Source organism: Mastigoproctus giganteus, chromosome 12, assembly GCF_048544385.1.
Source record: "Mastigoproctus giganteus isolate SK-2022 chromosome 12, ASM4854438v1, whole genome shotgun sequence".
Lineage (NCBI taxonomy): Eukaryota > Metazoa > Arthropoda > Arachnida > Uropygi > Thelyphonidae > Mastigoproctus > Mastigoproctus giganteus.
The window spans coordinates 66,257,133-66,270,916 of NC_143586.1; the positions used below are offsets into that span (position 1 = coordinate 66,257,133).

Below are 13,784 nucleotides of genomic sequence, written 5' to 3' on the forward strand. Positions count from 1 at the left end.
TTCATCCCTAAAACTCTAGAATAATGACATCAGACTCACGTAATATATATACAAAAAATATTTAGAGGTATAACAGGATTAAATAGTGGCAAGTTTCAAGGGCGGCCTAATATATTAGAAGTCACTCTGTGATTTCTAATATATTAGGCTCTTACCACCGGTAGTTAGTACTATAATGGCTAAATGATGCAATGAAGTGGACTTTCTCAACATCTGCCAAATAAAGGAAAAATTTTTCTATTATTCATACATTTCCCGTCTCCAAAAATGTCTATCCAAATCCGCTTTGAACTTTACCAAACTTTCCGTCGATCATTGTTGCAGGCAACTCATTCCAACGGTCTACAACACGTTGCCCGCAAGTAAATTTCATTACCTTCAACCTTCTATTATTCCAAAAAGTTTTGCTTTTCTATTGCCTGCTTCTCCTCTGTTCCTTGTTTTTTCTTTTCTTCTGATCTCTAGTACCTCTTCTATTGATCCTAGTGGCCGTTACTGTAGCATAGTATACAGCTGTGGGGATGGCCTCAAGCGTTGTTGTGGTCTGTGGCTTGTCACAGGATTCTGTTAGATGTCTGCTTCGATATGGCGTGGGTCTTTTCGGGCCATTCCCTCGAATTCTGCTAGGGCCTTCTTCCGCTCGTCTTCTATTCTAGATACCACGACCTCATTTGTTTCCACTTCAGCTGCTCTGGGTTGTATATATTCTTGCTGTTCCTCCTCTGGTTCCGTGTTGTCCATATTCCTGCTCGAATTTTTCAAAGATTGCAGCAGTTATCAGGTTCTTCGTGATGATGGTCATTCTCTGGTCTGCTATTCGCTGTTCGGTGACCTAAACATCCGGGAATCGTTCCACCCACTTGGTATATTGTCTCGTCCCGTACATTGTCAAATTGGTCTCTAGCTTGATTACTTTGTAGTATGTTCGCAGAGTCGAACGTATTCATTTCGATGCTCCACTTAATGCGTTGGAGTTTTCTTCCTTTCTGGGTGGTCACTAGTACAGAAAGCATTTTCAGTTTGTTGGGCTGAATGGTCTTACTCTTGTGATAGCCAACAGCGCCACTTGCTCTACTGTGTTCTTCGGCACACTGTCTCCGACTTTTATACACGACCCTTCTGCTTAAGAGCCTGAACGCAAGTGACTTTATCTTGAGGAGCACTCTATGCAGTCATTACTTTTCTTTGACGTCATCGTCCATCTATGGAGTTGGACCTGTTTAGCTTTGGCTTACCTTCAGTGGTGACGTCAGTTCTGTAGAGTGACACCAGATGCCACCACCATCTGCTTAAACTATCACTTCGACCTTGAAGAAGCTAGGTCTGCTGAAACGACTTTCGTGATTTTTTAATATTATTCTTATAATTTATTACTATTATGCCGGTCTCCTAGCTTGATGGAACAGAACCCAGATCTATCAGGCTGATAGTCCTGTGTCATAACCACTGGTCCATCGCGCTCCTTTGTTGTTATTCTTCTTCTTATTATTATCATTATTATTAACCTTTATATACCTGTCATCAGTACCCATCGTAAGGATAGAAAAAATCCATTAGAAGAAAGATATCTATTATTATATAATATTATTTATAAAAAAATATAATATTATTTTATAATAATGATATTATTATTAGTGTCTGGCAGTTGAACACAGTCAACCTAATCTTGAACTTAAACCTATTGCATTACTCCTAATGCATTTCTTTTACCTTTACCTCATATGGGAAGAAGGGACCTTGCAGAGAATAGCAACAGGCAGCACACAGGTTTCCCAGTGAAATAGTGAGAAGAATTATAAACTGACGTTTGTTCATGAAGGCCATCTGAAAAAAAAAAAAAAAGAGTAAATATTTAAATTAGATTTGAAGTAACATTTTCTTTAAGTCAGTAACGTTTATAGTTGAGAAAATAAGCAAGGCATTAGGATAAGACTTGTCTATGGTACGCACGTATATATACTGCACAACCTAACTTTCAGTTAGCCATTGCGTTTAATTAATAATAAATGTTAGTATTTATCATTAAAAGGTTCATCTTCTGTGTTCGATTCTAGAGTAGAAAGAACTTTCTGATTTCTTTTGATCACTACTGGATGAAATGAGTGTGTTTTTATGCGTTCCACCAGTTGCAAATTAGACAGCGGGTATTGATCAAATTTTTTGCATAATAATCGTGCTATGACGTCATGTTTTGACGTTGGTGTTAAAGCACCAACACGAAATCAGCACTGATTCGGATATCGCTCCTCATTCTTTCCTAAAAATCATTAATCTCTCTTCACCCAAAAATAAACTGGATGTGTATCATCCCTTATTTTTTCGCCTGTGTGAAGGAACAAAAATCTGCGTTATTAAAATTTATAAAAAGAAAGGACTCGTTATTCTTATGGGGTTTAATTTCTATTGTATACAAAATATTAAAGTTTTTTGTTTTGTTTTAAATCACAGATGAAGTTTAATTACGCGCCCATTCTGATATTTATGTTCTGTACACTAGCGAAGTGAACCTTAACATCTGTTAGAACTCTGGTGTTTTCTACACTATAATGTCGACAAACGAGGTCAGCCCGTTCGAGTGATAACCCATTTCTTCATGTTTGCTTCTAGCAAAGCATTTTGTTTGGTTTCTTGTAATGTACAAAGGATTAAAGAGATGTGGCCAAGCCACGCCATTGATTTTTAACATGCTTTGCTTCAGATCTGCATTTTTACCACTTGGATGAACAAAGTAATGGAAAACGTCCTTGAAATAGAATGAAAAGCAAAGCCATCTGCGAAGGCTTTCTTTCGTCTATGGATTTTGTTGTTTATAAACCTGCCTCAGAGAAGAAAAATCCTCCATATGGTTGTAGAAATAAAGTCGATCCCAAAGTTTTGAATCCGGTTTCGACTAGATCTTAAAACTTTGGCTTGTGCACTTGTTTTAGTTTGAAATATGAGCTAGGAAATTTGTTAGGAAAAATCTAAATATTTGATGTTGATTTGAATAAATTGCAGTGCCGAGACGTATTTTATTTTATTTTATCATGAACTTTTGTAGAAGAGCTCTTTTTTTTTTTTTTTTTTTTAATTACGCTCTGAAAATAGGCATGAAAATAATTTACCGAAACCTGTGACTATGTGGATGGGGAGTCGGATCCAACGTATTTTTCTAGGGGAAAGGCAATATCCGATATAACGATGATAATATGTGATTGACAGTAATTGAATTGATATTACAAAATACAATATTTGTTCCAATTAACTCATGATCAGTTCTGGACTTACTACTACCCAAGACACATTTCCGAAAAAAATTAATTAATTAATTTACTATTTTAACTGTGTCACTACTGCAGTCTTTATATCCGAACGCACGATAGATTAAGTTAAAATTAGTTTAGTCCGAACAGCTAAAAACAGCTTTTTTAAGCTGTTTTCAACGGACCATCATGAAAGTCAGATGCCGAAAAAGTTCAGCTGTACACAGGGTGTGTGAATGTGTTTCAGCGTATCTTTTGAAGCAAGGTCTGAATCGGTTTGGCAGTGTATGGGCATGCGTTATCGTGATGCAAGATAGTCCCTTCTGGTCTCTTATTTCATGCTGAGGCGCAGGTGATTCAACGTACTGTTCCGAGTTAATTTTTCGCATAAGGTTCCAGTCTAACTTCAAAAGGCCACTATGGTCAAATAAAACGGTTACCAAATAATCTGGATCGACGTTTGTTCGCGCTTAAGGATGCTTCCACTTCATGCTGGAGAACTTAGACTCCAGTTCAAAATGTTGGCTTCGCGGTTCGTCTCCTGTCACAATCCTATTCAAAATTTCTTGTGGATTTTGCCTTTCAGTAGTTAAAGTTTAAATCACTGTACGCTGATCCGTTTTGAACATACCGTCCATTTGAAACTCCAAGCGAAAAATTCAGAATATAACGTTAACAAAGAGCAAACGAAACAAATCACATTTCGTCATGAACAAATTTGTCGATTTGTTGGTTTAATTGTATGCGCCTCCATATCCTCATGCTTTGCTGTATTTCAAATTAATGTCGTAGGATGAAATGGAGACACATATAAAGTATGCGCTGAAATGCTGTTACTTTCTTTATTTCTTTATTTACACATTACAAGCTCAACCCAATTACAATGTAAATTGAATCCACAATGTGTAAATAATGCTTGTGAAAGGCTTGTGAGTCGTAGAATCTGTGTTCATCAATAGAACACTGTAAGGTACGTACACTGAACTTCTGTACATTTCTGGATCTCATGAATGATTCTTCTGAAACTTTGAGCGCAGTTTTTGATGAGCGTTAAATTCATGGCTTGGCCAAATGTCTTACACCTGAGTATTAGAATAAAAAAATTAATTTTGTGTTTATACTCCAGGACGACCACACGGTCAGAAGAATTTACAAGACAGAGAAATTGCCAGAGGCAGCTGAATTTGATAGTTATGCGGGCTTGAATCACAGTCACTCAAAGTACATGTATTCACGCAACCTTTCGCTTGACCATTTCATTACGATGTCCCAAGAGACCTTAAAATGTCGAGAAGTTCCGAAATCCATCGTACGCTAAGTCCCCTCTAATTGTATTCCACCACCAGTCCTTTACATTCGTTGTGCATGTTTCAACACGTCCGGTCACGTAGAAATGACATCTCTACTTTTGTAGCGTCATTTATATTTCTGCGCTGCTGTAATGCCTTTATATTTTTGTATCCCAACAATTTAAATAAAATGTTTCTTCGTTGGCTACAAATTGTTTTGGTAACAAAGGGTACAATATATGAAGTACAATGAGAGGCGCTGGAACATCCTACTCACAGTTCAGACCAATGCGATTTCCATATCGTCGGTCCTCTAAAAATGGCATTGAAGGAATGCCAGTTCCAATCGAATGCTGAAGCGCATAAAGCTGTCTGTGACTATTTTTTACATTATCCGAAGTAATTCGAGCTGGAAGTATTCTCTGTTTGATAAATAATGAAGCACACCCATTAAATTTTTTGTAGTCTTTTTATTATGCACACTGCTTGGCCATTTTGTTATGAATCCTACTTGATATTTTGGTGGTTCCCCAATGAGTAACGATCATAGCCGAAACACTACGTGGCATGTTTCCCGATGACACCCAAGTCGAATTTGATGTACCGTATCATAAAAATGGCATCAGCATTAAAACGTTGGTTGCTGTAGTGTTTTAGGCGCATTAGCAACTCAGCATAATGCGCCATATATAATATGTTTATAAATTGCGTGTGTTCTTTGGTCGATTTGCTGTTTGCTGGACGAAAAACCCGAGTTTCCGATAGAAAAAACATGCCGTCCTCGCCTGAGACCGACTAACTCTGCCACATTGTAAAAAAAAAACCTTTTGAGTCATTGACGGAATTCGAACTCAGGTCTTTTTCCCCCCACCCACGAGGGGGCATCAAGAAGCGATGAAGGCATGGATCAGTGTCAATGCACTTGTAGAGGACCGAAATCCGCTTCATGTTCCTCAAACCAAGTACCCCTATGAAGTGACGCGTCTGTGAATTGGAGAAGCTAGTCCATTCACAAATCAGTCTGCTTCCAGCATTTTGAACAGTGGGAGTTACAAATTATGAGTCCATAGCCTTGTGGAATTCTTCAGAATTTCTGTAACGGTCATCATAATAAACTGACTAGGACGTGTACACTACGTTGCCAAAAGTATGAAGGTACTCCTGAGATTTGATAAAAATAAACCATATTTGTCATCCCCGTGTCAGGATTAGGTACAAAAGCAACCGCATTCGCACTAGACGTAAACACACCAACGAAATACAGTAAATTGGCCTTAGCGTTGTGCTTAGCAATTTCCAACAAGCATCATCATCATAATAGGATGCAATATCAGAAATCAATCTACTCATGCCAATGGCGTATCCAGGTATCATAGTAAGGGAGAAGGGGCCTTGGCAACCAGGTTTTTAAGTTTATTTTATTTTTTTGTTTAGAACGCCTCCTGCGTTCTTTTTCTTTAATTTCAAATTTTTGGTTAAGAGGCATATGCCCCCTCTGCCCACCCCTTAATTATCCCGTGACTCGTGCCATTGTAGCAAAACTGCAACGCCCTAAATTAACTGTCGCTGACGTAATCATCAAATGTAATCATCATAGCACGCACACAGTATTGACTTGCTTGACGCATAATCCATTGTATTTTGCCCCTAGAACTTTAGAAAGCTGTGTTATGGGGTGACGAATCACAGTAGTCTGTTTTTCAATCGGATGTCCGTGTTTGAGTCTGACAGATGCCCGGAAGACAACATTTACCAGAGTGTGTCATCCAAACTGCGAGTTTGGCAGAGGTGCTGTCACTACCTGGGATTATTTCTCATGAGGTACATTGATAACCTGAGCAATTTTGCTCTTCCTTTTTTCTGTTTATGTATAACAATGCATCATATCATATTGTCATCCTCTGGTGACTTGGTTTGAAGACATGACATACAAAAACTTCATTGGTATGCCCAGAGTCTCGACTTTAACTCCATGAAACACCTTTGGGATGTGGGACGGGTTCTTCGAGCCAGACAAACATGTTTGCAATCAGCAGCTTAATTGATCCCTGCGATGGAAAATGGAATGGGATAAAATACCTTATTCCTCTTATTTAAATTTGGTTTGAAGTTTATCAACGAAGATACAATACCTAATTAAGATCGAAAGTGGGCCCACACTTCATGAATACTGTATCAATAAAAGTGTTGTTTGTTTTTTTTTTTTGAAACATGAAGGTATTCTTTAACTTTTGGAAATATACTGTATATCATGTTCCAAATGACGATCATTAAGGTATCCCAGTACCTACAGAATCTTAATGTTAGTAATGCTGGTTACTTCGAGAGAATGTTGATAACGCTTACCAAGCGATTTCAAAGTCACCGTGTTTTGCGGTGACTTTGAAAGCGATGTTTGCCACCGTGAACCTATCCGCGTTCACCAACTCAGCATAAGGACTCACAGACTTCTCCAAGCCAGGACATTGCCCACTTGACTGTGAATCACGTGGATTCACAGTCAAATGGGCAATGTCCTGGCTTGGAGAATGGGCCAATTACTGCTTCGATTACTAAGGTTGCTGCATTTTTGGGTTTTTGTAAAAATATATTTGTTTAAATTGTTTTTAGATATTTTTTTTCTAATTTTCCCTACTAACTATCATTCTCCTTTCTACTTTTGAATGTCGTTGTATGATTATATTATCCTTAACTGAATGATTTTATTTCTTTTTCTCTTTTGATATACACAGCAAATGAGTTCACCGTCGTGTATACTTTGAATAAAATAAAAATAAAAGAAAATAAGAACAACAGCTGTAGTCCCTGTCCAAGCCACAGCGCTGCATTATGATAGAGCACCAGGCTATTAGAAAATGTCAATGTTCCCATGAAAGAATTTATTCCGGTTACTTTCTGAGGATGCGAAACACGATTTTTTTTCCCTTCTTTGATTTTTTTCCCTTTAACAGAGAAATAAACAACTGGATACCTAGGCAAAAGGCAAATGGAACTTTAGTTCGATGCTGTTGTAAAGGTTCGGTAGTCAGAGCAGTTCATGGACTAATTAATACGCGTTGTTGATGACAGTGTTACATGCTTCATTCAGAAAATTCTCCTTTCCCTGCGCCACGCCTCGTCAAACAGGGCGTGGATCTGTAATGAAATCGAAATTTAAATATTTGACCCGTTTACTCTGGGTTTGTAAATATATTATAAATTTTGCTGCACGTTTGAATAGTGATGTGTTCTAGAGTCTAGTATATTAATATTCAAAAGTTAGGTTCAAAATTCCGTGCACTGTCGCGAAATTTATTCTAAACACTAATCTTCAGCAAAATTGAACAACTGCTACTTATCAGTGTTAAGAGTGATGTGTGTGTATATTGCTTTTGGATGAGAACAAATACAAATTTCGCGATTTTTATATTTTGTGCAATTTTACGATCTCTGATTTTATATCATTCGCGATTTTACGTTTTTTATCGGTTCTGAAAAGAATATCGTAAGATCAATGTTAAATTTTCCTTAAATTCGGAAAAAGCTCAGGTAGAAAGGACACCAAACAGCAAACCGACCACAGAACACACGCAATTTACAAACATATTATGTGCGGCGCAGTATAGCCTAAGTTGCTGATACGCCTAAAAAATCTACAACTATATATATTTTTCTTTAGGCGGTAAGGGTTTGTAAGGTTACTTTCTGTTTCGGAAAGATAACAGAAAATGTTTCTATGAGAAATATGACAATTCATGACTACTTGTAAATCCGCTATGAAGGAAATTCATGAGCAGTTTATAAAGGACAACAATCTTCAACTAATCAGATTCATACTGGAAGATTGTTCTTGATCCCTCTCGCATAAAACCATTGGTTGAATCACCATCCTCTTCACACCGGGTGGAAAAGACAGGAGTTCGAATCCCGTCGATGACGTGAGGAATTTTTACGGGCATTTTTCACAACGTGGCTGAGTTACTTGTTCTCAGGTGAGGATAGCATGAGAGGGGTGACAGCATCGCGTTGCCCAAGAACCAGGTATCCCACGAATTCTGTCCTTTCAGTGTAAAATATCTGTACACGGGCTCTACACAAAATATTCGCATACGGAGTCCTGGGAAATCCGGAAGAAATTTATTTATTTATTATTTTTTTTTGTGTGTACTAGCGACCTCTGTCATTAAAATACCACTACAAAATTTTACGAACAGAAACAAAAATTTGACTTGCATAGCCAGTTTTGAAGCAACTTTTTTCAGCTACCATTACGATACAGAAACAAAAAATACTGATTTATGTTACATATTTATTTTTCATGAAGAATTATTAAAACTTAATAAGTTTTAATAGCCAGAATTACTGAAGTACACACAATTGCTTCTGCGATGCATTTTTAAAAAGGAAATATTAATCAATTAAATTTTATAAAGTGAAACATTCCTGATTAACAATTCGTAATGACAGTAGTAAGGTGGTAATAAAATTAAGACAAGATTTCACTTAAATCTCGGATTATATCGGTAATAAATGACGTCTTGAAAAGAAACACCGATGAGCTCTGAAAAATTATAGAATGTTCCGCAGCTGTAACTGGAATTATCTTAAGAAAACTGCGTATAATTGACACGTTGAATCTAGTGACGCGCGACAGATACAAAGAACAGAAGTGGTAAAGCTTAAAGAACTTAGTCGATAGCCTCAGGCCATTTTCTGAGTCTCCAGTACAGTAATGTACTTCTCATTAACTGGGATTAAATTTTCACTACTCTTTGGAAATGTCGAAGAATTCCAATAAGGACGAGTCCCAGAATATTCTTGCAAAGAAAGCTTAATGGACTGGACGTAGACAGCTATCTGGTGATTATAACAAGAGACAAGCATCAGCAGCAGTCTCTAGTTTTCAGACAAGCGGAATTCTATTAGCAGTAAAGAAAGTTTGCTGTGTATACTAAGATTTACTCTTGTTTTATCCACTTCCTGAGAATTAGAACAAATTGCAAACAGTTTCAGAGAGTTTTTCGAGTCTTCTACTAAAAGAAAATTTTGTGTTTTTGTGTATTTAACGCCACTAAGTTTCTGAAACTAACCTGCTGGTCCATCGCAGAAGCACAATGGTTATAATCACCGTCTTGTCACACTGGGAAAAGGCCTGACTTTGAATTCTATTAATGACAGCAGGTATTTTTGAAAACAGAATATACAGCAGCCTCACAGCCTTATTTAGCGTCCAACACAAACACACACACCGAACACTTACTTTTTAGCTGAGAAGTTAAAACTAAATCTTGAACTATCACATGTGTAAAAGTACTGCATGCATATCTGTGTACCTCTTGTTTACTTATATCGTAATAATCTATTCTGTGATTTTAATAACACAAGCATAGTACATATTGATATGATTCTGTTCCTTTTGAACAAAACTACTGAGATTGTTTAATTTATTGTTCTAACACTGTAAGACTTTTTAATTTTTTTTTTTAATAGTAGTCTGTGCCTTGAGATGTTAATCAGTCTTGGACAGATGACCAATCAGGGTTATGCGAGCTGTGTAAGGCTAAATTTCCCGCTTGAAATCACAGGAAATTTATCGTGGGATCTACAAAAGTAGGGACGTGCGTTGTCTTGAAGAAGAAGAAGAAGAAGAAGAAATGCTCCCTTTTGAAGTACCTTCCTTTTTGTGTGTGTGTGTGGTCAGATGAAACTGAATTTCGTCTAATACAATCTCATGTACTGCATAATTAATGTAACGTTATGTCCCTATGCTCTTATGTACTAGAGTTAAATAGAATATAAATGCTCAAGGCATAATAGATTATGAGTTTAAAATAAACTATAAAATATAGACGTAAATACACCATAGCGAACTCATAATGAAAAACTACTTAAGTAGTGTAAAGACATATTGTGACTATCTTCACAACGAGTTACCATGTATTGCACTACCTCGAATAAGTAACGCTTCACTAATAGAGAAGACTATTGTTACTTATTCTCAGTGGGCATCACCACCCATACGGCACCGTTTCAAGGCTTGTTGGCCTATCCTCGGTGGGTGGGCAGGTCCCCTGATGTTGCAATCATGCCAACCCAGTTGTGAAGCTATTTCCACAATATGAGAAATGCCAAAAGTTGTGCAAAATAATACTTAAATAAAATATAAATGCTCAAGGCATAATAGGTTATGCCTTGAGCATTTATATTTTAAACTCATAATCTATTATGCCTTGAGTATTTATATTTTATTTAAGTATTATCTTGAACACCTTTTGGCATCTCTCATATTGTGGAAATAACTTCGCAACTGGGTTGGCATATTGGTATATCAGGGTACCTGCCCACCCACCGAGGATAGGCCAACGAGCCTTGAAACGGTGCCGTCTGGGTGATGATGCCCACTGACAATAAGTAACAATACAGTTATTTATTCGAGGTAGTGCAATACATGGTAACCCGTTGTGAAGGTAGTCACAATATGAGATACAATTAAACCGATGCCTTTATGGTGTATTTGCTCCTATATTGTATACTAGAGTTTATGAATAAATTATAATTCCTCCCAGACTGCTCCAAAAACTCATAACTGACAGGATTTAATATTAACAAACATTGTTATTATCAAAATTTTTCTTTGCCCCTCAATAAGATTGATTGTTTTGTTTGAAAAAAAAAAATTTTAAATCGCTGCATGCTATGAACACGTCACTTTCATCTTCATTTTGAAAGCAGTATTCATGGCCAGCTAAACTATTCTAAATGAATACTTACCTCGATACTTTTGGAAACTAGATAAACTAATTCAGTAATAATAAGCACTCTGCATTAAATATCCCAATATTACTTCAATCACTTACCTGAAAGAATGGGAAAAAATAAATTCCACGTATAGAAAAATCAGTTCTTTCTGCTCTGTCTCAATGATGAAATAATGTATTAAGGTCATCGTAATGGCCGCGATCAACCGTGTTTACGAAAAGTCGGAAGCCCGTTAAGTCAAAGATCCATCTTTGTGATGTTTATACTGAGATCAATAACGTGTGATAATAACCAAAATGTGTATTTTGACCTACGTAGGACAGATAAGCAATTTATGACAGTACCGCATAAATTTCCTAACTTAAAGTTTGCTTTTTTTCCCCTTTCTTTCATGTTAATCCAAAACAAAATTATCGAAAAATTCAGCGGTTTCCATTACCAATTAATCAAAAGAGCATTGTTTTAATTTCAACTAGTCCGATTCTTGAAATGGAAGGAAATCAAAACACTGGATTTAAAACAGAAAGAGTACAGCATTTCCACCTTTCTATTAAAAAGCTTTGATTGGTTCTTCAAAGACAAGCTAAAGACAGTACTATGAATCATTTTTATGATAAAGCTATGTTCAAACGTATATACTAAGCACACATTGAGTGACGAAAAGCTACCTATATTTATATTTAGCTATCTATACCTACAGTGGCGGACAAAAAAACTGCATCACTTGTGAATTTTGCGAATGATGTGTTTTGCACTGCGTTGTGGGTTGCGGAAATGTTCGAAATGCATTTGTTAGATGGGATATATATCTCTGTGAATGAAATCCAATAAAAAGACTCCACCTGATTGCCATAAATATCTTCCCAAAGGGTAAAATGGAAATATGAGAAATCATGCAAATGGCAATCATGACAACCAAACTTACATTTTATTGCATTTACGTGTATAAACTGAAATGACAAGTTAACGAAATATTATTATGTACTGTAAATCACCAAAATAAGTCCTCAGTATTTTATTGTTCCTCCTCGAGCTATAATTACAACCTTGCAACGATCTGGTTAATCAACTTCTGGATATACGGTTGCCCAATTTCGTGGTACCACACACACTTACAGTGCTCTTCGGCAGCTGAATCTTACTTGTTGGCTTCTTATGAGCAATTTTAGACGACATTATGACCAGCAATTTTCAATAGGGTTCAAATGTAGACTGTTGCCTGGTCAGTCCAACACTGTGATGCCAGCATTTCTGAGATATGACTGCACGTTAAGAGAGAAAAACGAGGGAAAACATTGGTGTATGTAGGTTTTAAGCCTTGTGAGACTAGAAGACAAACTTATCATTAAATCTAAATAGATTAAAACTTACCAATTTTGCTGTGTGGCAAGGTATTGAGTCCCGTTGAAAAATGCAGTTTTGGACGTTTGTGTGGTGATCCCTAGTAACTGGTTTCAGGCAATCCTCCAAGATAGCAGTGTAGGTTTCTGCATTCGCCGTTCCGTTAATAAACTTAATTCGCCCCACCCCTTTACTTGTTATGCATCCCCAGACCATCTGACCGGCGGGGAACTTTACAATCAGTGTTGTGGGGGTCGTTCTTGTTTATTGTGGGGGTGTTGTGGGTATTATTGTTTTTCTTGATTGCCCTAATTTTCTTTATATATTTTAATTATTATAATTTATCCCCTTTTTTATATGCATATCCCCGTAGTCCAATCCCCCCACTTAGCATCTGACTTGTTTGTTCTCAGAAGATTACCTGACTCGTAGGGGACCTTAATTATTTTAAGTATTTCTCCACAGGATTGGCTGAGTTTCGGAATGACAGACTTCAACACATGAATGTAAAATAAAACAATGTTTATTAACATATCATACAGAAATTAGCAATAGTATTTGGTCAAACTATATTTGGCTGGTGACTTGTTAATTCATTAACCTTTATATGTGTAAATATCTTGTTCAAACTCAATTGTTTCATCATCTGATATCCTATTCTAATACACATTATTATTCATTATGACATGGTGTCTCTTCATGTTCTTTACAGGGACTTCAATAGGTCGTGTCATACACTTTACATAGATTCTTCCCACTCTTCTTCTGAACAGTCTGTATAATAAACCAACTACCAGCCAATGAACTGGCTCACAAAAACTTTCAGAGTTCGTGTCTCAATTTGTAAGAAAATTGCATTTATTCAATCAGACACCCTTTCTGCAATCAGGTCAACAGGAATTATTAATCAATTCAATTTAACATTACCCTTCTGAACAGTTAACCCTCTATACCTTTATATATATATCACTTATTAACTAGCCCCTACTCAAAATCAGAAATACTCTCCACAAATCAACTCATAATAAATTGAAATTTCAACCTTCAATTTCATACATATTATAAAAACCTTTCCCAACTTTAAACAATTCTTAGTTATCTATTATAATCTCTCCTTCCAGCAAGCATATATATGAGGAGCTTCACTTCAAATTATAGGCTACGTCCGTCTTAA

General features: G+C 36.6%; 1 protein-coding gene across 1 annotated transcript in view; it reads right to left on the reverse strand.

The window, feature by feature from the left end:
* Positions 1-13,784, reverse strand: part of LOC150077139 (MFS-type transporter SLC18B1-like) — a 73,416-nt gene that overhangs the window by 52,515 nt on the left and 7,117 nt on the right. The window contains exon 3 of the mRNA XM_090385787.1: positions 1,711-1,824. Within this exon, the coding sequence (XP_090241913.1) occupies positions 1,711-1,824 (114 nt within the window). The remainder of the gene's footprint in view (positions 1-1,710; positions 1,825-13,784) is intronic.